We start from the raw sequence: 27,219 nt of genomic DNA on the forward strand, positions 1-27,219 counted from the left end.
GGGCGGGCATATATAGATGGATTTAGGATCTAGGGGGAGGGGGGCACCGGCCTCCAAAGATTTGTAAAAGTCACATAATGTGATATTAATTTGTTATAAAAATAGCTAGACTATGAGGATTCACACCCCCAATTTTTCTTTGCAAAAGCTCCACTACCGCATCCTTAGTTCAATTACTGGGTTGCAAATACTCTTGCACCCAGACATTGATCCTAGTTCTGTACTCGAGATAGGGAGAGATCTTTTCTAACATGTTGTCACCAAGTACGGTACAGGTTTAAAATATTGTATTTGAAAAAATTTAGTTCGTGTTTTAACGGGAAAAAAAAAACGTGGGGCATAAAAAACAAGTTTAAAACGGTAAAACGGGTTTAAAACGTATAATACGTAAAATAAATGGTAAAAACCAATGATAAAGAATACGATAGATAAAGAGTTTGATTTTTTATAAGAGTGGAAAAAATAATAGCAGGCACAGAAAATAAAAATAATAATAATACAAATGAAAGAAAATTATATTCAAATACATGAAGGTATCAAATTATCAATTACTCATCCAAATACTAAAAGTTTTAGATTCAGTACCAAAATACGACCCTAAATAAGATATTACTAATTACCAACCATAATGGCACAATCAAGTACTATAAATAGGTGAATAACTGTAAAATTTCTAAGTATTAATAGTTTAAAGCAAAATAGAACTATCTCAATAAGTCAATCTAACACCCACTATTCAAAAAGCTAAACTCCAAAACCCCTTTTTCTTCTCGTATTTTCTTTAAAAAAAAATAGTTTTCCACATTCTTAGGAGTTGTGGCCCAGTGTCTTTTGATGCGATTCTTGATGTTGTTAGCAGTACATTGAGTCTATGTCTATCCGATCTTGACTTTAATTCTTTAGCTGTGAATGCTACCGTCTTTCTCAAAACCACAAATTTTTTTGGTAGAAGCGTTCTACGGTAAGATTGTTGCTGGTCTTGAGAGGGAGTTTAAGTTATCTGCTCGTCAAAAAACAGTCATTGGCTGCTTGCAATCAGAACACGTAAAAAATTTTCTACTTGCTATTCCGATGGAGGGACTTGGTCAGCGTATGTTACCGTTGGAGTATCGTTCTATTCTCCGGTACTGTCTCACGATTCCTTTGTACTCTGACGGTGGTCTATGCATTGTTTGCAAAAAGAGTAGACTAGATGCTTTCGGGGACCATGCACCACATTGTCGACACTTTTCAAGTTTCAAATATCGACATGATTATGTCAGAGACATTTTATATGATGTATTTTGGAGGGTTGGAGTACAAGTGAAGAAGGAGGCTCCCGTCAATTTTCTCACTGATCCGAATGAGGGAAGATCAACACTTCAGCCTACGTATGTATTGATCTATAGTTGGTCTGAGGGGAGGCATGCGTGTGTTGATGTAACTGGAGCCTCTCCGTTGGTAGGGATTGAGAATGGAGTTTTTGAGGTGGGTGACGCAGCTAATAGAGCAACGACAGGAAATATTGAGAAACACGAGGGGCTTGTAGGACTAACCAGCATTGTTTCATTCCGTTCAGTTTCGACACTTTTGGTTTCTTGGCACAACAGTCTGTTAAGCTCTTTAAGAGATTGCAGAAAGTTATGGACTGCAACGTAATGACAGCTAGTTCTAACGAGTTTATATTTAGGAGGATAAGATTTGTCATTCAGAAAAGACTTGCGACGCAGTTTGTTGCACGCTTGTCCTAATTATTTGTAAAACTCGTTATCATTATCAATAAAATTTCCGCTTCTTAAAAAAAAAATTTTTTGATAAAGTTTTAAACAGGAGATTTTGAAAATCTCCAGTTTGAAACGTTTTTTAAATTTAAAACGCGATATTTTGAAAAACTTGGGTTTTAAACTGATGCAAAACTTCTTACCAATTTAATTGGTACTTTTTTTGAAAGTGACAATAATAAGGGCATCTTCAATGGGGGGTGTAAACCGTATAGAGTGGAAATTTTACACCCAAAATATAAAAAAACTCTCTTTAATGGGGGTGCTATACCATAAACAATAGTATATTAGTTAATAGAGAGAGTGGGAAATTTCCTCTCTCGTTATTAGTTAATAAAAAGCCCGAGTGACACGTCTGAGTGAAATAATTTTCGGACGTCACTTGGAGTAACGTTCTTTTCTAATTCTAAAGTAATTTTTTTAACTCGGACGAAAGTGACGTCCCAGTTTAAATTAAAGAGGGACCTCACTTAAAGTGACGTCTAAGTTTAAAATCTTTTTTTTTTTACACTTCTTCATTGGAGAGTATAGAGAGTGGATATTTATGGACTCTACAATAGTATACAATTAGAGGTGTAAAATCCTAATGGTACCTAGGTGGCGCCTATGTAGAGGTGTAATTTTACACCCTCTATTGAAAATGCCCTAACACCTTTGCTAATGATATATAGAACTGCATTATAAAAAAAAAAAAAAAGTATCAGTATTCTAACTGTTAATGATTTGATTACTAAAAAAAAGAAAAAGTAGTCTGATCAGTATTCTAACGGACACAACATTCCACAACCATCTAAACAGTACTCGGGTTGCTGAAGCTTTTGTAGGGAATGCTCTTCAACAAAGGCAGGTTTTCATGGGCGTGGCGCAAAAGGCCTTTGCTACAGCATGGGCTGGACTAGAGGCCCACTTCATTTAACTACTCGTCACGTTGCATCTATAAATACAGAAACACCCATTCGTCTCATCCCTCAAAAACTCACAACATTTCAGTCCTCACCTTAAAACCCTCATCACACATTCTCTTCTCCAAAAACCCAACTTCTTCATTTCCCGCCTTTTTCCACTCTCCATAACCGCAACACAAACTCTAATCTACTTATCATCAATGATTCCTCATTCAACGATCGAGTAAACAAACTTTCGATTCTCAAAACTTTTGATAAACAACAAATAAAATGGTTACGTTAGATGATATTGAACCAATAGTATTAAAACTCCCTTCAAATAAAGCTAAACTTCGTGAAGTTTTTTTAACTTCACTTTAGAAATCAAATATATTTTTTATATTCAAATCATTAATTTGTGTTTTTAGGAAGGAGCGAATTTATTGAGCACGTGGCTAGAAGGAGACAAGTCAAATGAGTTTTGTCAATTTATTAGTCAGAGAACTTCAAAGCTTAAACCGAATGACATTCCTAATTGTGTGTTTTTAAGTTTCAGTCGTTGACTCATTTTTTACTTATTGTATCATTTGTGTTTGTATGTTTGTATGTTTGAACTGTTTGAATGTATATGTGTAAAGTCAGAAATATCGGAAAGTAAGAGACGGAAACCGAAGGAGGTTTATGCCAAGGTTTTTCGAAATTTGATCGAATCAGGTTAATATTACAAGTTTTTACTAGAATTTAAAATGAATGTGTTGTCGTAGATTACTTATACATGAGTTCATTTTGCGCGTTTTATAGGGAAGATGCCGGTTTTTGTTTCTGTGGCGAAGATATTGTTTAGTCACGTGTGGGATGTATTAAAGGACGCAACTGTTTTCCAGTTTGAGTATGGGAAAATACTACAACATCTTTTGGAAGTAAAAGAGTGTCACGTCCATATGAGAAAGAAATTGTATTGTAGTGAGTTTGTATTACATGATTTCAGTGATGGGGAGCTTTGTTTGTTTGTTTGTTTGTTTGTTGATTGTTATTGTTGTTTTGTTGGTAGGATTTGTTCTTTTGCATTTGGGTAAAGTAGAAGCAAGCTTGAGTGGGACAAACAGTGTTCAGGCTAAATCTTAAAAGGAGTTGGTGAATTGTATTTCAACGCTTCATTCATTATTGGAAAACCCACCTGGAGACTTCCCTGATAATATTAGAAAAGAGATTGTAGAGGGATTACTTGCGATTTGGTCACTCATAAGGTACATTTGAATTAGTTCCTGCAGGACTATTGATTATGTGTATGAACTTACTTCCAAATTATATGGTCTCTTACTGTTGCTAAACTTTTCAGTGACGAGGGAAATATCTCACACAAGTTGATCAAGTGCATCAATACGTACTTGTTAAAGGATGGGTCAAATCTGGATCGTGAATATTTGGAAAGTATCCATTCAGCTGTGCATGGCTTTGCGTTTCGTAGTTGGCCTAAAATCCAAAACCTTGGGTTGAAGGTATCTTTTGCAAACATTCCTATCAAACTTTTGAGAAGTGCTGAGATGATTTTATTGGTTGGATGGGTTAGATTCTAATATTCTACACTTATCCGTTCGATTCCAAAATTGCAGTGGGTGGTAGTCTGGTAGATACTAGTGACCTTCGTCAATCATTCAATCATTCTAAATACGACACACAGATCTTATGGCTTAAAGTGGGCTAAGATGTAACGACAAAGAGTTTAGGTATGTAGAATTTGGAAGGGCAAAGGTAAAATAGGAAAAAGACAAAATGTAAGAGGGAAGTGCACCTGGCAGAGAGGATTTCTGTACTATTTTTGAATTAGAAACACAAAGTGAATCAACAAAATTTATTTTCTTTGAACACTATCTGTGTGATGATTTTTCCTAATCTAGAAACACAAATATTTTGTTGATGATCAAAGAACAATGAGAAGTATTGAAGTATTGGATCAAGAAGAAGAAGAGATGTAGAAGATGATGAGTTGAACCATGTTCTTTAATAGCTGCCTACGTATCCTGTGAATAGGAATCAAACTCAAAGCGTAGTTCAACTATTCTATTTATAAGAATAGATGAGGTTTCCCAATTAGTGTTTAACTAGGAGACCATCTCTTGTTAAGTCTCATCTTCACTCTTCTAGAAGCCCCATGTTTCCCAAATCAAATAGGTCTTCTTTATTGACTTAAACAACAGAAAAACAAGTTTAGGTTCAGAGTAGTAGTTAGAGCTCCGAGCCTAGTAGTTGAGTTCCGGATTTGGAGTTCATAGTTAGGAGTTGGATATGAACCTACTACTCCAACTAGTTCCAAAGTCTATGAACCTACTTTTCTTGTCTCCCTTCCGAAGCTAGGACGTAAGAGGATTTGGACTTGAAGTGTGTTCTGGTACTTTCTACCCACACCAAGACCATATCCGAGTTTTACGAAGATGTTGCCACGTGTTACATATCTATTTGCTAAAATATGCACACACAAACACTATCCATGAGACCTTTTTAAGTCAGACCCCCTTATGACACAATTTATTGTATCCTCGGCATGGCTGATCGAGTTCTTAAGCTCAGCCAGACGTTAATTCATGTGTCCGTCCTCTTGGATTGTTTGATGGTATTTCAGTTCTCCCTCTAACATAATGTAGTTGGAGCGGGTTCAGTGAAAGACCATTTAGCACTATGGTACACGTGCAGTCTCTTCCAGAGGCAATCAGTTGCAGTGGAGTTAGAGGCATGTTGACTGTGGAGGCCGTTTTTTCTTAGTTCAGTATTAAGAGCAAAAGTTCTTATGCTGTATTGTGGTAGAGGAACTTGACGGTAGTCCGTTCGATTACTTTGTTTTATATGAGATACTTTCTTAGGGTGAGAGGTTTTCCTGACTTTAGTGCATGTGGGTGTTTTCTGCCTTTTTTTGCTTATATGTTGGCCATGTAGGCCACCTCGACTTCCTTTATTTTTTTCTATCTTAGTTTCTGGTTTGGTACTTATAAATATATCTTCCTTTCACAAATTTAAGAAAGCATCCTGATTTACCTATCTCACTGTCTCCAGAAATTATATTTACTCAAATTTATCTTTTGCAGGATGCAGTTATTCTTTATGCAAGGTTACATCTAAATCTAATAAGGAATGCTACTGATGGGGTTCATCTTGTAGAACAAGTTCTAGATGTTTGTGAGGAATTAGATCAAAGCAACACAACCAACACTAGTATCACACAGTTAGTGTTTGTTTTTTCCTAAATTTTTTATTTGTAAACATACTTGATGTTTTGCTGATTATAGTCATGCGTATGTAAACTCAATTTAGGGGCATGACGAACTCTCAGATTCAACTCATGGAGCTTGCTGCCTTTGTTTTCTTCAAGGTAGTTATTTCTAAGAGAATAATACATGTGTTTCACTTTAATGACTTTATTAACCGTACAAATTGTTGATTTATTTATTTTATTGTGGATCTATCATAATTTAACATGTTTCTCTCAGGCATGTGTTAATACTACTAAAGTACCATCCTCAGAAAAACAGACGAAAAGGGAGAACGCTGTTGTACGTCTAAGGCAGGGGCTTATGGATGGGAAATGGTTATGGTAAGAGTATGTGTATATATGTAAAAAAAGGTTGTGCCTATCATCTTTTTGAATTATAGAAGTTAAATTTAGATGTCAAAATGCTAGGTTACATGGACACGCCATATTTTGAAAAAAATCTGCGTCGGATATGTATTCACGTGTCCATGTCGGACACATATTGCATGTAATTTACCTCGAATTTTGATATTTTGCCATGTCCGACAATTCGTATCCGTGTCTGATACGGCGTGTCAATGTAACCTAGTCAAAATGCTAATGTGATTCCTTAGAAACATTGAATCCCATAGTCTGATGGTTGGGTGATAGAAACTGAAAATTTCCTTAACAGGGATAGACAACTGAACAACTCTGATAAATGGGTAAATAAACACCTCTAGCGCTGGCTTACCGAACAACTTGTTACATTTTTGAAGTAGAATCCATTAGCAATTTTGTGAACAGAAAAATCAATAGTAGATTGTTCACCACATGAACCACTGCTCACTTACAAAGCCCAACAAAAGACAAGAAAATGAGGAAATCTAGTGTACATGAATTTTGGTTTATAGTTTTGCTGATGACTTGATAAGTAACACGAGTCATTACAATTCTGACTAGATTCATACCTCTAGTTGTCAGTGAGACACATCTACTGTTATGTCTACACACATTCTTTACCTCACACCTATTGTAAATGAAACCATTTTCCTTGTTCTGGCAAAAGCGAATGGTATCATTTTAGTATGTGCTATAGGAATAGCACCTTATTTTGATCTATGCCTTCTTACTCTCACATTTTTGTTTCTTTTCCTGCACAAGCCAATGATATCATTTTGACTATGTGCTATAGGAATAGCGCCTTTTGTTTTCTTGTCCGCAACTACCATTCCCGCATCTGCAAGGAGCTTCTGGTCTACTGGTTTGGAGGAATATGTGAAAGCTTTGAAAGGTATTTCCAGTCCTTTTGTATTTATAAGTTTCTTTTAATTAATTATAAAGTGAAGTGTCTTTAATAATAACCGGCTTTCATTTTTCTGAAAAATATTGGCCTTACTCAAAAAAAAAAAAGATAGGACCAGTTGCTATAAAATAGTTTAAGGAAATGGAACTTATTTACTTGAATAATCAATTCCTTTTTAGATTAGGAAACATGGCCACTTTCTGTTAGACAGTTAGATTGTCTTAAGATACTTATATGTATACCTCTTCATCTCTTCCTTCTTCCATAAGTCACTGTCCTCCTCCCGTTTCTATATTTCTGCTTCCGTTGATTTGATGTCATAGAGACTATCATGCCGAAAGTTAAGTCTTTGTGACACTTTTGAACTTATCATATTCACAGGAGGATATTTATTCAAGTTGCTAAATATTTGGGCCATCCGTTATTTGGAGAATAACTTTCAATCCTTTTAACAAGGTTAGAGATTTACCAACTATATGATTTTCGGAGTCGATGATCTTCGTCTGACGTGATCATCATTCTAATGGGAATTTGAGATACTCTACCAAGTCCTTTGAAACAAGGTGGGCTTGAAGACGAATTGGGGCCTGACCTTTTGTGTGGGTATGTTCTACTCTTAGTGGATTTCATTCTAACCACAAATCATCTCATTTAGACATTTCTAACCGCGCCAAAAGTTGTCTTTGAGTTCAGAGGTTTTACATTTTCCAACTCTATTGATAAGGTTGAACCTTTTCAAATGAGCTGATTCTTCATGCAGATGATCTCCATGGCGGGGAGATCATATGCACAAAAAATCAGCCTAATTAGTTGTGTGGCTCCCACATTTTTCCTTGAGACTTAGTGGAGCATCTGAAATTCCCATTATTTGGTCAGGCAAAGTAAAAAAAACCCCTTCCAAGACATTGAAAGCCTTACACAATAGTATATAACTCCCGGCCTCCCTTAGATGCTTTACTCGTAGAAATTGGTGATGAGTTGGACGCTCTAAAGTTTAAGATGGTACCAGGGGGCGGTTGTATTTGGCCCGATTACTCCATTTCACCCAAGTATGTCTGTCCACATGTTAGGCCTAAGTAATGCTACATGTGAGGCATATTGAGATGTTTAATATAGTCCCACATGGGACATTGGAGGCCGTGCATAATAGTATATAGTTCCCGAGGCTGGTGCTGCTCCGCTCGTAGGCAATTGTTTTGAGTTGGATGCTTCAAAGTTTATAAGTACAAACTATGTTTTGGCACACAATAACACTCTTTTTCATTTTGGTAGACTAGATTTATTTTGTGTTGCACAAAGGGATGTTTATGAATCATGAAATTGCTATCGAGCTTCCAAATCTACACGTTCAGAAATAGGGTTATGGATTTTAAAATCTCCATTTGTAAGATTTGTGCCCCAAACCTTCGTTCAAGTTTTGTTTGCGCACATATTATTACTTCTTTATTTTTATTTATTTTTCTTATTTTTATATTATATTTTGTTTTTTTGTATATTGTTGTCATATAATGTTAGGTCGTTTTGGTTTGGTGAGGAGCGTTGGGCTTCCAAATGTTGAATTCATAAGGAGGCTTTGTTAGGCTTGGTCTTAGTAGGTAGGGCGAGGGTTGCAGTCAATAAAGTTAAACCTCAAAAACAATTTTAGTCTTGTGGAATGGGTCCTCTCTCTCTTTTGTATGAGAACTCCTTTACAATGGATTTTGTTGAGATATATATAAGTTATAGTATGTGGTTTAGTCCCACATTGAATAGGTAGTGGTCTAACTATGTGTTCACTCTTTATTTAAGGAGAGTGAGTCCCTATGTAGTGGCATCTAAGAATAATAATATTTTCGTTTATAGAATTCTATATGGTATCGGAGCTTTAGGGTTTAGACCTAGGGTTTTACATTTTTTGGTCACCAGTGCCCAAATCCTGGTGAACAGTTGTTGGCCGGATTCCGGCTAGGGTTTTACATTTTTTGGTCACCAGTGCCCAAATCCTGGTGACCAGTTGTTGGCCGGATTCCGGCTAAAGAAATTTTCTTTTTTCAGGTCAGTTTGTTTTTTTTTTTTTTTTTTTTTTTTTTTTTTTTTTTTTTTTTTTTTTATCTCATCTAATTGGTGGTAATGTTTTGGGTGGCCGGAGTTTCAGTAAAAAAATGACTATTTTTTACTGGTGATATTAATGTTTTTTCTGTTCTAGTTTTTTGTGGGACTGTTTGTGGCCTCTTCTTTCAGGATCTGTTTTGGTTATGTTTCTAGTATCTAGTAAGCGTTTGATTTTGTGGCTGGATGAGGTTTAAATTGTGATCTTTTATGCCTTCTTGGTGTTTGAAGGAAGCTCTTTAGATCTTTTGGTGTTTGAACGTGTGCTACTTGGTGAACATGTGCCTTATGTTTGTGGTCACTAGTTCGAAGGGAGCTCACTAGTTTTTGGTGTTTGAACATGTGCTGGAATCTGTTTAATGTGCTGTAGTGTTTCACTCGATCTCAAGCACGTCAAAGCTGATAGGGTATATACAATGTTTGTGATTCTATGTTATGTTTGGGTGATCTTGTTTACTGACCTTGAACACACATGGTGTTAAGAGGAAACACAACATAGAAGGGGAATGACAAATGGTTTTCGCAGCCTTGGTAGATTACAATGTGATGATTTTTGATAATGGTTCAGTCTTGCTATTCAACCTGTTTCTACTTGATATTTGGATTATTGAATGGGGGGTAATTGATTTTTGGCTCGGTTGTTATTGATGCACATGTCCGACTTCTGGGTTTATGCTAAATTTGGTTAATGTGTACCCAGTTTAGTTTTGTCTTGTCGTCCAGGTCGCGGACTTCTTTTGCCAAGTTGATGTGGTATGGGTAATCAACATCATTTCAATTTGCAGCATGCGAGTTTAAGTGTATTGGAGGTGTATTTGTAGCCTTGGTATTCAAAAGAAATTTGTTGGAATCTTTGTGCGCTATTGGATTATGTGTGTCAGTTTGTTGATTGTTGATACTCCCCCATCTTTGGCATGTAATTTATTTTTTGGTGTACTTCTCTAATGCATCGATGTCATTGAGTTGAAGCGATTGTGTACTCGTGATTTATTGGCTCTTCAGTGAGTTGGTGCTACCACCATGTCTTATATCTTTTGATCAAGCCTCATCTCCACGATGTTCTCAAACCATTTTTCTGCCAAAGTAATGCTATCGCCCTTGTTGTGTTTTCCCTAGTATATGATACTAGTGGCCTATTGTTTGCCCGTGGCAAGTGTGCCTGAGACTATTTGTGTGTTGTTAGGTGCTAGAGTTTGTGGTTCGATGTGGTTGTTACTTGCCGCTTGAAGTTGGCTTTTGACTCTAGTTGGTTTGGTTGCATTTCCTCAAGTTGTTCATGATTTGCTTGGATATATCACCTTTGATGCTATGATTGGTCTTGGATCCTTTTATTCTTGGTGGTCAAGCTCTTCCATGTTTGTTGCACCCCATTCTTCAGCTACCTCTAGTAGAGGAACATTTGCTGGTGGCGCTGCCAAGGCCTATGTGCCCGGAGCCTTTGGTTTTTGGAGCTTCCAAGTGGAGCCATTATTGTTATTCTTACCAGGTGCTCGTTCATGGGTGTGCTTGCGGTAGGAGCGTGGAGATGGAGACATTATCTATCTATTGTCTTTGTATTTGCTTAAGGGGGAGTCTTATCAATGTACTTTGTTAGGGTTCGCATTGTAATTGCAAGCCTGAAATATACAATATGTATATTTTGGCTTGAGGGGGAGTGTTGAGATATATATAAGTTTTAGTATGTGGTTTAGTCCATTCAGTTTAGCTGATCTTTTCGAAGGTTATCTACTGAATAGGATCGAATCCTTTAGAAATTATGAACTACTATGTGTACGTTCTTAGTCTAAAATATTATTTGCACCACTTGATAATTCTTTCTTATGCCATTTTTTTTGTCCCCTTCTCTCCCATTTCTCTTATCTGTTTGCTTCTTGTCTCAAAACAAGGAGTGATATAAAATGAAGAAGATGAGTATCATAAGACCATAATAGGAGAAGATTGAGTAGAAGTAGCTACAAGAAGAATGTGATGTGCCTTGAAAGAAGAAACCAATTACAAACGAGATAATAACTTATGAAACAAGATGAATAGGTGAAAGATAATGTTTTGGGAGGATATATGGCTTGGAGAACGAAACCTCAAAAGTGAGTATAAGCCCATCTAGAACGTGTTGAAGAAGAGGAGTATGAGTCCATCTACAACAAGTTCCAAAAGATGATGCACTATCAAGGAATCCTCTACTTCGGAGGATGAGATGCTATCCTGGGATTTGGATTACTACTTTCTCTAGAATGATTGGGATATCCGAGTGTGGGCAGTTTTGACGCACATATTAGATACAGGTAAAAATGATACAATGCTGGTTTTACATTGAGATATTGGAGGACAAAAGGGTGAGGGAGTTGAATATTGGCGTGGAAGTTTGGAGGAGGGAGGTTCTTCAAATGTTTGTTTGTTTGTTTGTTTTTTGTTTGTTTGTTTGTTTTTGTTTTTGTTTTAATGGACGTCAAGTAGAGCTCTTACAGCCAAAAACCTTAAAAAGATGGGGAGTTCCATCACCAATAGGCTGTGTTGCATGGGTATGCCCCTTTTGGCGAAGAATCGTGAATCAATCATAGTCGGCTGGTGTCAGATTAGGATGCAACTCATATTTGTCCATAATTCAGATAAATACTATATTTGGAAAGAAAATTACAAACTTCAGTTTGCATACTTCATTTTGTTTTGCATTTGGTCAGATTTGAGCTTTTAGTTACTTTTTAATCCACTTAAATTTTTTTCTTTATTGGTGCTTGAAGATTGATTTGCAGATAATCTATCTTTTCTTCATTTTATTGTTAAATATTATTTTCAATTGGTTTGCTATGCAGGATTGTAAGCGAAGGAAATGCAATGCGTACTTATGATGGCTTACTATGGGTCTTGCAGTATGTTTCTTCGTCTTCCCCTCTCCCCACCTGGAGATTATGGATGAAACATTTTTGTGAATTTTTTTAAATGAAACAAGTGAATTAGAGATTTTGCTAAGAAAACATGTACTCAAATGGGAAGAGGGTACAGTATGGTTCCCTGTTATCTGTATTGTATGTCTCTTACATATTTCCTTATATGTATGTGTATTGTTGATAAAAAGAAATACCCATATGAATGTATATTGATGAATAAAGCCCCCCCTAAAAAAAAAAAAACAATTATTAGGCTTACCCCAAGATAGTTTGGGAGATAATACAGAAACAAGGTGGCTATTGGGTTATGCCTTCAACTGAAGTTAGTTATGGGCGTGCTATTGTTTGTGTGAAAAGGATAATTCATAGTAAGTAAATCTTTTTTTTGTAGTTACAATTTATTTGTTTTGTTTTGTAAACTTGCTTTTACATCCTCAGGATGAGCGGGCCAAGGCTAATTAACCTATTTGGGATATCTTAGTTCAATGCTGATGCTTATGGATCCCCTTTCTTGGATGTACTTCTATTTGTTTTCTCCATTGACCTAATTTTTCTTCACTTACAAACAAGTGTTTTTATGTGTTAGTAATTTTTAGGATCTGGCTTATTCTGCATACTATATATTTATTAGTTTTATCCATTCAAATGCAATTTCTCTTCTTCTCTCTGCGCCATTCTTTTATTTGAAATTTATAGCTTTTGCAATGGATTTTGAAGGAGCCTAGATGAGTTATCTTCCATACAACTGCTTCCAGGTCTAGGAGTGGAGGCATCACAGTGTTTATCTCTCGGTATGAATGAGGTATTCTTTTATTGGAATGGAGTTTCCCCCCTGGTTATGGCATATATATATGGAAGCAATGGATTGCACACTAATTTGAATCTGATTGTGATTAGGTTAGTGGAAAATTCAAATTAACAATACAAATGAGCTTCAATTTTCAGCTCTTATTCTTGATATTGTTATAAAGCAATTTACTTGTCCAACTTCAGAGGATCTCATGTTTGTGAAGTACTACAATGTACATTTTCAATCAAACTATTGCATCCTTCTCAGAATTCTGGTACCGAATTAAAGCTTTTGGTACCCAGTTCTAATTACTTCTGAACTAATTTGAAGTTGTAATGGATCTTAAAGAGATTCTAGTTAAAAATTTCATTACAGACTCTGATGGTAAATGCTGGAGCACAGATATGGAGAGAAATATTAACTTCTATTAGGCCTTATATGTCTTCGTCTAAGGTAATAGAAGTGATGCATATTATCGTAGATTGTAATGGGCCTGCTATAGTATAGCAAAAGCTTGTAATCAGTGTGTTTGTGTGACACTATATAGTATTCCTCCGTTAGATAGTAAGGTACATGTAATAGTGGTGGAGGATGCTCTAGGTGCTTTTTTTTTGCTCGGTTATGCCCTAGGGACTTTGTACAATTCGTTTTGAGATCAATATAGGTTTGGGTTCAAGAAAGAGAGGAAACAAACCGATATGAAGAGACCGGAGAGAGACCACCAAAGTAAAGAATGGAGATGGAGCTCCGAGTCACTTCCCTTGAACAACTTTCTTTTTGTTCGTGGAGAAGAATTGCTTATTTCCTCTTCTTTTCCAATTCAAAACTGATTTAGCATAGGTCGCTTACGTGGACCACCACTTGTTGTTGTCTTGTGGACAGATTTTGCCTGTATGTCCAAAAATTTGGACTCTTTTGTTATTGCCGCTTTGAACGATAACTCTCCATTTTGGCAATGTTGTTGCTTTCAATTTGGATATTGGAAAATGGATCCTACTTCTTTCTTCATGAAGTTCTTGCTCTTTCTTGCGATTGTGTAATACATACTAATCTGAATATTTTTTTTTGAAAACTATATACAGCTTGGTAGTGGTTGGCTAACAGTGTGGAGCTCTTTAGTTCATGCACTACCCATTTTCAGTAACGTGACAGCAGCTGTAAGTTTTCTTACATCAGTATTTTAGCTGATTCTTTTCTTTTTTTCTTTGATCAGTAAAGTTATAATTCTTTCCTAATAAAATTGTTACAAACAAGATTGCTAGCACTAGCAAGATACTAAGCATAGCTAACTACAAGTCCACATGATTCCCAAATACAAAAACTTACAAAACTAGAATGTCCCAATTACAAATAAAATCAAGTAATCTCAACTCCCTAAAGATGGTGACGTTAACTCAACCAACCATACAATAGTTCCTTAATATCCACCAAACTCTTGTTCATTTATTTTTCCTTGTTTTCAAAACAATCTTCGATTGCATTCCAACCACATCCCCCACACTATTGCCTTAGCGTTGATTCCTTTCTAATGACGGATTCAATCACAAATTGATACGCTCTTTTCTTTTGGCACTAGTTTATAGACCTTATTGGTGTTTTGCTTTGCTTGGAACTTGAGATAGTTTGGGTAGTGTGGATATAGTGGACAATATCAATTTATGTGCTGTTAATATAGACGGAAAAGTATGCTTTCCGAATCTGGGAATGATAAGATATGAAGTTTTGCTTACGAAACAACAGACAATGCATGTCAAACATCCATTCTGGGATCAAGCAATTGATGTTTCTACAAATGATGATAGAGCAGAATTAGTTCAGATTAAAAGGGACCGCTAAACAAATATATAAACTTGAGCTGTTGTCTGTAATCATATGTAATATTTTAAAACTGTTATGAAGTATATACTCTTCTTAGTTCATTTTGTTGTCTGAATTTTGATTTTTGATACTCAACTTTTTCCACTTTCACTGAGTTCTAAAATATCTTTTTATGTACATCATTGGGTGTGTTTTGCTACACCCTGTTTCTTATATGACATTCCTGCAAAGGACATCCACTTGCATTTTGTTATCCATGAACATTTCTCTCGTGTTTTTGTATGGTCTTGAAGTTCCCTTAGTTTTGCGTGTTTTTTTTTGTAAATTTTGTTGTGGTATTTGGTGAGTAACAGGCAGATGCTGCATTGTTGCTTCTTGCAAATATCATTTCAAAGGTAAGTATTTATCGGTCTATATTATTTATCTTACCCTCTTTGATTTACTTTTGGAGTGGCCCTAGACTGAAAAAATTGAAATGCTCATTGCTCCAGTATCACAATTTTTATCTTTTCAGGAGTTGGTCAATCTTCCAATTGTACCTCAGGATATATGGGAGTTCCGATTATTCATGCACATGTCATCAATGTAAGGGGAGCCTCCTCTTGTTTGATCCAATCCCTTTCTTTACCCTTCTAGTTGGTGGTTCTTTATCTTATGATTCTAGGCGTGTGGCTATTTTGATTTCTTGAATTGTTATCTTTGAAGTTTTGCGTGAAAATCTTTTCAAATGAGCTTCTCCTCGGCCCTTATCCCCTTTTTAATGTAAATATTGGTATTCTCGACCATATGCAGAGTTCCTTCTTTATGGTTTAATGTTATTATTATAATTATTATCAGTGTGGCTGTTGTTGTGAGTCAAACACATTGACTGTGAATGATCTATTGGGATAAAGAGATGTGTGTTGATATCTTCACTATCAAGATGGTTGAAATCTAATGGTTGATCTTTTTAACCAAGTGTAATCAAATGACACAACTCTACATATAAACCCTCCAAATCTTAATATGGATGATTTGAAAACGTAGGATAGTTTATGAGCATGAACATTTCCCTTGTTTTAATTCATATAGTAAATCATGGTTCATGGTAAAATCTTGTTTTTACTATTTTTTAGCAAACTCTAGCTTTAGTAATATTCTTTTATCAAAATCAAAATGAGGTTGTACTGGGATTTGGTTTTAGTTGTTTCCAATTTGTTTTTCTATATTGATTAGTAATCTTTATTTTGCATAGGACTTGGTGTTAGTAGCTAATTATTCCAAGTAGTTTGTTTTCTATTTGGTTGTGGGAACCATGTTTTCTTATAAATAGGGCCCTTGTGTCACAAAGTGACTACAGTCTGCTTAGTCAACTTTAGTCAAAGATGTGGTCAATGGTCCCTTTTGGTTATAGTGGAAATCTTACTTAGACATATATATAGGGAGGATTGAGTTCCCATTGTCCTCATGGTCCCGACCATATGCCAGGAACTTATCTGCTGGGATACCAGGGCTACCTCATGACGACATTGAAGGGTGCGTCATGGATTCCCGACGACTCTAGGATGGGTTTAGGGATGTAGTTTAGTTAGTACTTGGGTCCATTGGGTAACGAGGTTTCCAAATACCACGTCCTAGTTAGGGGTGCGAACGGATAGGTTCGAATACGGACATGCTTGCATCCGAATCTGATTTCTGATTCCGAAGATTCGATATCGGATAATATCCGATCCGAAAATTAATATTAATTAATTTATTTGCTTTGTTTAATTTATTTTATCATTATAAAAAAATGTATATTTATACATAATTTGTCATTTTAATATTAATTTTTTGATTATTATGATTTTATGTCATTAGTTGTGATTTTATATAATATTTTATATTACAAAGAATGAATAAATTAGCAATTTACAATAAATATCAGCTTTTTGGATCAGATTGGATATTATCGGATGCGGATATGGCAGTATCTAGGGGTGACTTCGGATTGGATCGGATTAACTTTCTTCGGAACTTTTTCCGAATTTTTGGAATCTAATATGTTAGCCAAATCCGACCCAATTTTTTTTCGGATTCAAATATATTTCCAATTTCGGAATACTTGGTAAATTTTCACAGATCTCTTTACTTTTAATTATTTTTGAAAAAGAAAATTTGACATCACTAAATTTCAAAATATAGTAATATACAATAGCAGTAAAACACTTCGGAACTTCAAAAACTAGAAAAATAATGAACGGTCGAGATCTAATCAAGTGGACAGTGGAGATTTATTAGGTTATAAGTATATATTTTCAGAATAAATCGGCAATAATATCAGAAATTTCGGATCGACTATATGTCGGAACTTTTGGATCGGATATCGGATCGGTTTTTCGAGTTATATCCAAATCCAATCCAATTTTTTTTCAGAATTGTCTAATCAAGTGGACAGTGGAGATTTATTAGTTTATAAGTACATATTTTCAGAATAGTTTCGGAAGAAATCGGCAATAATATCGGAAATTTCGGATCAACTATATTATCGGAATTTTCGGATCGGATATCTTTTTAGAGTTATATCCAAATCTGATCCAATTTTTTTTCAGAATTTTTGGAAATCGGACCATGAAAACTACACCCAGGACCATGAAAACTACACCCAGAGCCGGACCAATTTTGGGTCGGATTTCGGCAAAATCGGAAATTCGGCAAAAAGAGGCACCCCTAGCAGTATCCGAAACTATTTCAGACACAAAAAATTATCCGAATCCGATATCCGAAAACGAAATTTTCGGATGTGAATTCAAATCAAATATTTGGATATCCATTTGCACCCTTAGTCCTAGTGCATCGTTCTACTCCGTGTTGGTCGGTTGTGTGTCACCATTGCATCCCTCGTCCCGATGGAGTATTGGTTATCCAGTCTCAAGACATGAGATAGGTGTGCTTAGTTTCCTCTCGGGCTTACCCAAGGATTCGACCGTAGGTTAATGGGGTAACCTTTGTCTTGACTATCCGCGAGAATACTCGAGCACCAATGCTCATCAGGCTTGTATTGGTCGAGCTGCACGATCATGTGCATGATCATGTATGCCGCACGGACCCCTCTTGGCATATGTTTCAGGGCGTGTCTGTGACACCTTGGCCAGACAAACGACTTGGGATTATTGTTTTGAGAATTAAAGTGATTATTAGGTTGATTGGTGAGGATTTTCGCTTTTTTCATCCTTTGTAATTTATTGGTTTTCCCTTTATTTAATTGGTGTTCATTTTGCTTCTTGCTCCCCCAGTGAGTTTGTAGTTCACCCTTTTCCTATTTTGGCAAAATCATGGCCCCGACTGTTGCAATCTAATTTCAATGCCCACCTACTGTTGCAATCAGCCAAAGGCACATAAGTTATGGAAAAAATCAAAACAAAAAATAACGAAGTGATTTGAATGGATTCTCTATTTTGCGCTATTTGGTGTTTAAATGGTTAGGGCTTTTTTCTTGTGGGGATAGTTAGGACTTTTACTCCCCAAATGGCTAAATCCCTTAAATCCATTCATTCCCCGGTGAAGGTGGGACTCAAATCTAAGACCTTGAGGCGGTGAGACCAACACTCCAAGTTTTGACCAACAGTACACGTGTCTGACTCGTGCTCAAGGGGCCAAACCCTAATATTGCATTAAAGAAGAGGCAAACCCCAACATCACATCACTTACAGGGATCGAAGACTAAAAACTGATTATTGTTATTATTGCTATTGTTACCGTTACCACTACAAATCTTAGGCGAGTTGCATGAGCAATCCCCATGCTGAATTTTAGAATACTTGGTTCAGATCATTCTGGAAGCTTTAGTAATTGTAAATAATGGTACTTTGAGGATGTATGCTGATCTAATTGCTCTGGTTGCTTTTAGTGTGTGTGTGTTTTTTTTTTATTTTTATTTTTTATTGATCGGTAAAGTCAGGATTTGTATTAATAAAGAAAAAACAGACACATAATTTCTTTGGTAATATTAAGCTAGTATCCAGTGTTATTGTTTGTCATTTTTTTGGTATCGAAATTTGAATTTGTCACCATTCTCCAGGTCTGCTTTGTACTTTCTCTTGTGCTATTTTACAAGGAAAGGTTCTCAGGTATGTGGGTTGACTTTAGGAAGATGAAATTATTACAAGTCTGGAATATTTATGTGGTACAAAAGCATTCATCGGTATATAGATGTGTGGAGTTTCTGCAGGAAGCCTGGACCACTACCAGTCTTTACTAGATCGTAACATTTTTGGTCACTATGGAATGTCTTTGACCCACCAGAATTATTTTTCGTAAGCTTAGGTTAGCATGGTTTATTGGCATTCACCATTTTAGTGCTGCCAGTTTACTTTATGTAATTACATCTTGGGCTCTTTTGCGGGTTTTTGTTGCTTTTGTTGTCTTTAAATGTTCCATGTGAGGACGTGAGGTACATCTTCAAAAGAAAGACAATCATTTGACTATCTTTCTTTGTTTTATACAATCTGTCTAGGGTGATCTTCGAGAAATTTTGTATCTCAGGAAGAATCTTTTAAGAGCGGCTCTGGGATTACTTAATGGAAAGGTTCTGTGCTTTAATACTTACCTACACGTTTCTTAATCAATTAAATATTCACAGAGTTGATTAGAATAGTATTGCTCCGGATTTTGATATTGAAGTTGCAATGGAAAGTTTAATCAAAGTTTTCTCATTTCAATTGCTTTGCTTCTTTTGCGTTGTTTATCATCATATCTGTTGAAAATAATGAAAAATCAAGACCACGGACATCTGTATTGAGTCACAGTCAACTGACAGAAGTAGGACTAACGTCTAATTTTCAACAATAGTAGGACTAAAGCCTAATTACCCTTATATTAGTAGGACCAAGACCTAAAAAATCCCTTCTTGAAATTTAGAAGCATCCAACTGAAAATCAGTTTTAATGAGTGGAGAGGCCAACTTTTTTACTATCCTGCAAGGCTTTAAACATCCATGTTGGATGCTAAACATTTCAACACACACCCTCACTTGTGGTGTTAACTGAAGCTAACATGCGGACAACATACTTGGGTGATGTGTACGAAACAGCCTTTTGGGCCAAATAAAATAGCCTGTCTCTGACACCATCTTAAACTTTAAGAGCTTCCAACTCAAAACCAATTCGTAAATGGAGAGGCTCAAGAACTTTGTATACTATACTGCAAGGTTTTAAAGTACCCAAGTGGGACTATTCTAAACATCTCGACAAATATTATGGATTTATTACTTTAGAAGTATACTTTTTTTCTTTACTCAATTACTCCGCTGTGTTTATTTACCTGCTGACTCAGTCCAACAGATCCTTTTGTCACGTCTGGCAGTTTTACATCATTGTTAAATTGTGACATATTGTCAGTCTATGTTCTATAGATATTCGTTTCATCTCGTAAACGTGTACACACAACATCACATCCTCTTTGTGAAATTTTGGTTGTATTACATCTGCAATTGTACTGACACAATGGCTTCAGTTCATGTTTTCTAAAATATGTGGCTACTTATAATCTGGGAAGAATTTTGTAGTACTGAATTGTTTGACCTTTTGCACACTTATTTATCCAGATTCAGGGAATTGCAACATTGTAATGAGATTCATTTCTTTTGCAGGAATCATTTTTTCTGAACGATAGTGTGATAATCCTGTTGCCAGCAGCTATTTTTTCTCTCTCTGTTGGTTGTGCTCCATTCCCATACTTAATAAAGAATCTGTCTATTGCCAACTCCTGTTTTGATTTTTCTGAAGTTGTAGAGGGTGGGATTATGGTGCGCAGAGAGAGGCTAAATTTTACTGTGCCACCTTGATTTTTTTTTTTACACTGCCACTTGTGTGGCTTTTATATTTCTCATGTGGGGTATAACTTCGTAAATGTGCATGTAGGCTAAGGGAAATCAACGATTTCAGTATAAACTTTTGGAATGCTCTGTTGAACTACTAGCTGAAATTGAGAAGGGGTCTGATGCCAAGGTGTTTTTTTTTTTAATTACTCTGTTGTAGACATATATTAGATAATAAATTCTTATTTTGGTTTCATAGTTTTGCTTTATTTGGCAGGCAATGCAATCTGAATCTCAACACATTGTGCGTCTGCCATGTCGGATATCAGATCACCTGCGAAGTGGAATGGTGACCTATATTCTTGCATTCTTAACGGATAATGTGATTGACAGGATGCTTCTGTCAGATATATTTTTCCTATGTACTCTCATATGTAACTTCATTTACAGTTCGATTGTAACAAGGTATCTTCTTCTTTTTATTCTTCCATTGAATTCATACGCTCGCGCGCACACACACACACACACAGAGGTAGGTCTAGGTAAACGACCACAAATGTTGTCCCGGTACTTTCTGAACAGCTCGTTTTTCAACATGCATAAAGTAGCTGGCACGTTTGTGAAGAGGTTCGAGCAATCCAACAAGCTTCACTTGCTCGACCTTGTTCTGCTGGTATACAAGTTGTGTCCTTGCATAGTTCGACATCACCAGAAAGTCGTTACATCAATCCCCAATCAAGTCAATAACACATTTAAGATAAAAAACTTCAATATTCAAGAATTTGAATCATGATCAAGACTTTAATCATAGTACCGGCGCCTCCTTGTTTGTACTGATTCTTTAAATTGTTTCTGAACAGAAACAATAGTAGTGTCCTTTGTGGGTTGCGTCATTGCTCACTAATACCTTTGTTCTTTGATTTTTTGATCTATAAAAGTTATATTCTAGGTTACATGGACACGCCATATTTTGAAAAAAATCTGTGTCAGATACGTATCCACGTGTCCGTGTCCATATCCGTGTCGGACACACGGATACATATTGTATTTAATTTACCTCGAATTTCTGATTTACCATCTAATTTAATAAATTTATAATTATTAAAAAATTAATTAATTATTCCTATCCGTGTCCCCGTGTCGATCTTCAACTGCTCCCCGTATCCGACACCCGGTATCCGTGTCGGACACCGACACGCGTGCCCGTGTCAATGTAACCTAGGTTATATTTCATTCCCAAATTTCTTTTTACAATCACATGAAATCACCGCATAGTTAGCAAGATGCTAATAATTAGATTCCATATAATCTGACAAATGAAAAATACAAAAGATACTAATACCTGAGGTCTAATTTGTGTTTTATGTGCTCTTGCTTGGTCCTTTACTCATCTTATTTTCTTGCAGTTCTAAAGAAGAAAATTCGACATTCCATTTAAAATTGTGCCAGCATGTAGTAATGTTGCTTCAGCGTGCTCTTTGTCTTGTTGAAGAATGCCAGAACGATCTCCAGAGCCATGGTGGCTCAGGGTGTAATCTGTTTCTTGATGGAACAGGGTCTATTTTAGCTTCTGTTAGGGGCTTTGTTTGCGCTCGTCTTGTCAGCCTTTGCAGGGATCAAACTTTTAATCATGATATGCTTGTGAAGGCGAAATGGATGAAGATAAACTTCATGATTTGCAATCTCTACTCTCTTCTGCAAATTGCTATTTCCTTGTCGGCAACAACGGTGATCAGGTAATCATTTCAGCTTTCAATTATAATTCATGTTATAAACCTTTACTAAAAGTTTGAAGAGACTATATTTTGTGCAGATATTAAGCTATCTAAAGTATTATTAACAGAGAATAATTGTTATCTATGTTCATTTCATAATTTGCAGGTGAAGATAAATGATTTGAGTGGAAAGACAATTGGCCTATATTTCTCAGCATCATGGTGTGGACCATGCCGCCGGTTTCCCGAAAGTTAATAGAGGTTTATAGCGAGCTCTCATCCAAAAATGATATTGAGATCGTTTTTGTATCTGCTGATCGTGATGATGAAGCGTTCAATGGGTACTTTTCTAAAATGCCATGGCTTGCTATTCCATTATCCGAGACGGGTGAGAAGTTGAACGAGTTGTTTGGTGTTGAAGGGATACCTTGTCTTGTAATTATTGATGGGAGTGGGAAGGTTTTGAGTGATGATGGGGTGAGTATTATAAGTGAGTATGGAGCAGGTGCATACCCTTTTACACCTGAAAGGATTAAAGAGTTGAAAGAAGAAGAAGAGAAAGCTAAGAAAGAACAAACATTGAATACCGTCTTGGTTTCTGGCTCACGGGACTTTTTGATTTCGAATGATGGAACTCAGGTAATTAACCTTTTACTCTAATAATTCTAGGCTGACATACATGTAATAGTTAACAATTTACTTAACACTGGTAACATATTTTATTTATCAGTTGCCAGTGGCAGAGCTTGAAGGAAAGATTGTTGGTTTGTATTTTTCGGCTGCTTTTTTCCCTCCTTGCATTGATTTTACTAAGAAACTTATGGAAGTTTATAATAAATTAAAGGGTTAACTAGTATTACCCCCCCACTAGATGAGCCAATTAGATTTTCCCCACTAGATGGGAATTAGGGTCTCCCCCCTAAATACACACAAAAAAAAAGTCAAAGTGGGTTGACCAATTTTTTTTTTTTTTGTATTTAGTGGGGAGACCCTAATTTCCCATCTAGTGGGGGGGGGGGTAATACTAGTTCACCCTAAATTAAATGAGGGTGGAGAGAGCTTCAAGGTTGTGTTAATCTGCCTCGATGAAGATGAAGAAGCTTTTAAAAAAAGCTTTGAAAATATGCCATGGCTCTCATTGCCTTTCCAGGACAAAAGTTGTCGTAAGCTGATTAAGTACTTTGAGCTCTCGGCACTTCCTACCTTGGTCATACTTGGTCCAGATGGAAAGACTTTACATCCAAATGCTGCTGAATTTATGGAAGAGTACGGAATTCAGACATATCCCTTCACTGCAGAAAAGTTGGCAGAGCTAGAAGAAATAAAGAAGGCCAAACTTGAAGCGCAAACACTTGAATCAATTTTGGTTGAAGGGGATAGAGATTTTGTGCTTGGGAAAGATGGTAAAACTGGTTAGATTATTTGAGTATATGATTCTAGGTAGAACTCTTTATTCCACGAATATATTACTTGCGTGACTGGAATTGATACTTTACTGTCACACTTTGCAACCATTATCGAACTAAAAGATTCCGATTGATGGTGTTAATTATTCATTAGTTTTTAATAGACTTGTTATTATACAACTTTAACCAGATTTTCTTCATCTCAGATTCCAGTATCTCAACTTGTTGGCAAGAATACACATTGGTGCCCTCCTTGTCGTGCTTTCCTACTTAAGCTGATCGAGGCATACCATGATATTAAGGCAAAAGACAATGGATTTGAAGTAATATTCATCTCGAGCGATCGCGACGAGTCATCTTTTCAGGAGTATTTCTCAACCATGCCATGGTTGGCACTCCCCTTCGGTGATGACAGGAAGATATCCTTGAGTTGCACATTCAAGATCCATGGCATCCCCACTGTTATAGCCCTTGGGCCCTCTGGAAAGACAGTCACAAAGGATGCTCGAGAACTTATGATGATTCATGGAGCCAATGCTTATCCTTTCACCATTGATCGCCTGAAGGAAATCGAGGTAGAAAATGAGGAACAGGTCAAGGGGTGCCCTGAGAAGATACAAGATTCAGCTCACATAGAGCATGAGCTTGTGCTAAGTCGTCGAATGCCTTACATATGTGATAAATGTGACAAGGAGGGAAAGGTGCGGTCATATTATTGTGGTGAGTGGGACTTCGATCTCCATCCGAAGTGCGCCTCACTAGATAGAGAGATGAAGGTGCAAAAGTTGACAACAGTAAGGATAGAAAGGAAGGATGGACCTGTGATGGTGAAGTCTGTTACGAATCTTAGAGTTGTGTTTCGTTCCTATCTGGAAATTAATGTTTTGTGTGAACGTGTCATTGTGATCTATCACTTGCTGTGTTATGGAACATATGTTTGAATAATCTATGGAAGTTAAGCTGTCTCTGTAGTATTTTATGAGCGTGTCTGTCTGTCACTATGTGCATTGTTTATGAAAGCTGAAGGGTATAGCTTGAGTAAAGGAGTATTCTGAAGGTGAATCAAAAAATAGCAAAAGTTGGTGGCTCATTGTGGAAATATAGAACGTATAGGTACGGAGAGTATGTACAAATTGTACAGATTCAGTGATTCACTGCCAGCAATCTCTCTTTTTCTCCATTGCAAAGCATTCTCTTATCTCTTTTCAAGCTCCGGAGAATAGGAAGATGGTTCATGAGATGCTTTTAGATTATCTCTATTGGCTATCTATATGGCTCCTTGCTCTCTGTATTTATGGTCTTGTGTTGTGTGACGTGCTCGGATCAGATTTTCTACATCCAACAGTGGATGGAAGTTCAAATGGCCAAACAAAGAGTGATAACATTAATAGTGCTGCAAAACACTTCTTTTACATCCCATTCGTGTAGGTTCGTAGTACTACTTTGCAACTATTACGCAACACTGCATGATATGATGATAAAATCTTTCTGTGACTATACCTACACCTTGAAACTAAGATACCCATTTCATTACTCATGTTTTGTACCTTACACATTGTTGGAACATCTTCAACAGGTCCTTGTTCCCTCCCCAAATAAAAATGATTGAGAGAGCTAGATAGGAAAACATGACCGGCTACAAGACATCATCAGGGATCGAATATTTCTCATCTCATTCTGAAAACTGGAGGAGGCACTCTTGTTCTCCAGATTTCAGAGGTTAGGTCCTTCCCTTATTCAGCTTTCTGCCTTTCTTATGAGAACTGGTAAAAGGAAACACCTTCAAAGAGAAGCATGGGGACTGATAACTGGATTTACATTGAGCACTGCAGATTTGCAGTAGAATTTGTAAAGTGGGGAAAATCACTTCCCCTTCTCAATGGACTTCATTGCAATACTGAATTTCCATTTTTCACCTAAATGTGTAAACACAATTATCCAAAATACAAATAAATGCAAACTGATCTACTTAATCACAGCATTGGATTATTAGAAGTATAAATGCCACCGATGCACATGAAGGTGGTCACTTCTTTCGCATATCATTAAAATGATCATGATTTTAAACCTCATTCTATCAGATATGTTAGAAACCCCCTCTGGACAGGAAAACAGAAATAACTTAATCCAATATAGACAGGAAAACAGAAAGTGTTTCACAGAGCAACACTCCACAAAAGTCACAATAAGCTTAAAATATTTCCAGGGGTAACCAGAGCTAACTCCTACATTTTAACATTCAACTCCTGAAGGTGACTCATGTAGCCAGGTTGAAGTAAACTACATCAACAATGTGGATTAATCACTTAATTAGGACCAATACCATAGCGATATCTGCTAAACTCTTTTGATACTCTAAACCATGTGTATCACTGAAATGTGAGTCTGTGACCAAGCTGTGCAAATAATAAATTTACTCAAAAAACAAGACGAAAAAAAAAAAAGCATAACAGATTAACAACATTTCAAGTTTTACAACACTGCAAAAACACAAAAAATAAGCTACATAAAATTTACCACTAATATAAATTTTTTCCAAAATGAACAAAACTCCCAAAAATTCACCTTCTAAACAATCCCAACCTTAGCACCAGCTTCTTCAAGAGTTTTCTTAGCTTCTTCAGCCTCTTCTTTCGAAACCGCTTCCTTAAACTTCTTAGGCAACCCTTCAATCAACTCCTTAGCTTCCTTCAATGCCAAACTAGTCATACTTCTAACCGCTTTAATCGTCGCAATCCTAGCATTACTAGGCACTTCCTCAATAACCACATCAAATTCAGTCTTCTCCACAACAGCTTCCGCTTCCGCTGCGGCTCCAGGCCCCACGGCTACTGCCGCCGGGGCGAAAGCGGCAGCAGAGACCCCAAGCTCGTCTTGTAGCCAATCGACGAGGCTTCGAGCCTCGACGAGAGTTAGTTCAGAGAGCGTTTTACCAATTGTTGCAATTTTTTCATCCACAACTGCGGAAATTGGTGGGAGGAATGTAGCATTGCGGGAAAATTTAGGATTTTTACGGAGTGGGGAAATTAGGACTTGTTTGGGGAATGGGATGGAGGAAGTGGGTGTAGGATAAGATGGGGAACGGAGGGTAAATGTGGAAAGTGTTGATGCTGCCATTTTTTTTGTTCTTGTGAGAAGAAGAAGAAGAAAAGAGATAGGATAAGGTGGTGCCTTCTGCGTGTGTTGTTGTGTTGTTTGGGTGTTATAAAGGTGATTTAATCGGGCACTTATGCATTGGCCAGCCCCAAAAAAAAAATAGAATATTACAAGTTTGCCATTTTCTAAAATAAATATATTTTCAGCCCAAGTCCAAGTCCAAGCCCAAGCCCAAGCCCAACAAATGGTCCAGCCGGTCTCGCCATGTTGAAATCCCCGAGTCGTTTGAGTGTACACTCAAACGGTCTCGCCATGTCGTTTCAGTGTACACTCAAGCGGTCTTCACGTGTCGATTGAGACAAAACTCTTGGGTTTTTAGCTAGACAATCGTTTGGGCAGTCTCTAAGACGACATGGCTGGGGCGTTTGGACTTAAAAAATTCGGGTTATTTGTGATAATCATAGTTTTTATA

The 27,219-nt window shown here is 36.7% G+C and overlaps 2 protein-coding genes and 1 pseudogene across 18 annotated transcripts; 2 read left to right on the top strand and 1 right to left on the bottom strand.

The window, feature by feature from the left end:
* The first annotated feature begins 2,728 nt into the window (after window positions 1-2,728).
* Window positions 2,729-22,791, top strand: LOC147483314 (serine/threonine-protein kinase ATM-like). 16 transcript variants are annotated; one of them, XM_086581338.1, is made up of 23 exons: window positions 2,729-2,888; window positions 3,073-3,181; window positions 3,283-3,358; window positions 3,446-3,607; window positions 3,696-3,891; window positions 3,984-4,143; window positions 4,258-4,371; window positions 5,725-5,861; window positions 5,951-6,008; window positions 6,127-6,230; window positions 7,063-7,161; window positions 12,072-12,128; window positions 12,864-12,948; window positions 14,019-14,093; window positions 15,108-15,149; window positions 15,269-15,339; window positions 18,794-18,842; window positions 19,229-19,300; window positions 20,363-20,518; window positions 20,634-20,720; window positions 20,808-20,995; window positions 21,937-22,266; window positions 22,412-22,791. In XM_086581338.1, exons 9-23 carry the CDS (start codon window positions 5,955-5,957, stop codon window positions 22,413-22,415), a joined length of 1,473 nt encoding a protein of 490 aa, XP_086437464.1. In that variant the 5' UTR covers window positions 2,729-2,888; window positions 3,073-3,181; window positions 3,283-3,358; window positions 3,446-3,607; window positions 3,696-3,891; window positions 3,984-4,143; window positions 4,258-4,371; window positions 5,725-5,861; window positions 5,951-5,954; the 3' UTR covers window positions 22,416-22,791. The 16 variants fall into 16 exon arrangements, with proteins under 16 accessions (XP_086437464.1, XP_086437462.1, XP_086437473.1 ...); XM_086581336.1 differs by lacking the exon at window positions 4,258-4,371; XM_086581347.1 differs by lacking the exon at window positions 4,258-4,371 and having other exon boundaries at window positions 12,902-12,937; window positions 14,048-14,093.
* Window positions 22,465-24,616, top strand: LOC147483315 (putative nucleoredoxin 1; annotated as a pseudogene). Its single transcript, XR_015206843.1, has 2 exons — window positions 22,465-22,884; window positions 23,858-24,616. The product of XR_015206843.1 is annotated as a putative nucleoredoxin 1 (transcript).
* Window positions 24,617-26,083: 1,467 nt separating this feature from the next.
* Window positions 26,084-26,808, bottom strand: LOC147483316 (large ribosomal subunit protein bL12c-like). The gene has a single exon (XM_086581354.1). The coding sequence runs from the start codon at window positions 26,766-26,768 to the stop codon at window positions 26,220-26,222; it is 549 nt and encodes a 182-aa protein (XP_086437480.1). The 5' UTR covers window positions 26,769-26,808; the 3' UTR covers window positions 26,084-26,219.
* Between the last annotated feature and the right edge of the window lie 411 nt (window positions 26,809-27,219).

Source organism: Coptis chinensis, chromosome 8 (assembly GCF_015680905.1).
Source record: "Coptis chinensis isolate HL-2020 chromosome 8, ASM1568090v1, whole genome shotgun sequence".
Lineage (NCBI taxonomy): Eukaryota > Viridiplantae > Streptophyta > Magnoliopsida > Ranunculales > Ranunculaceae > Coptis > Coptis chinensis.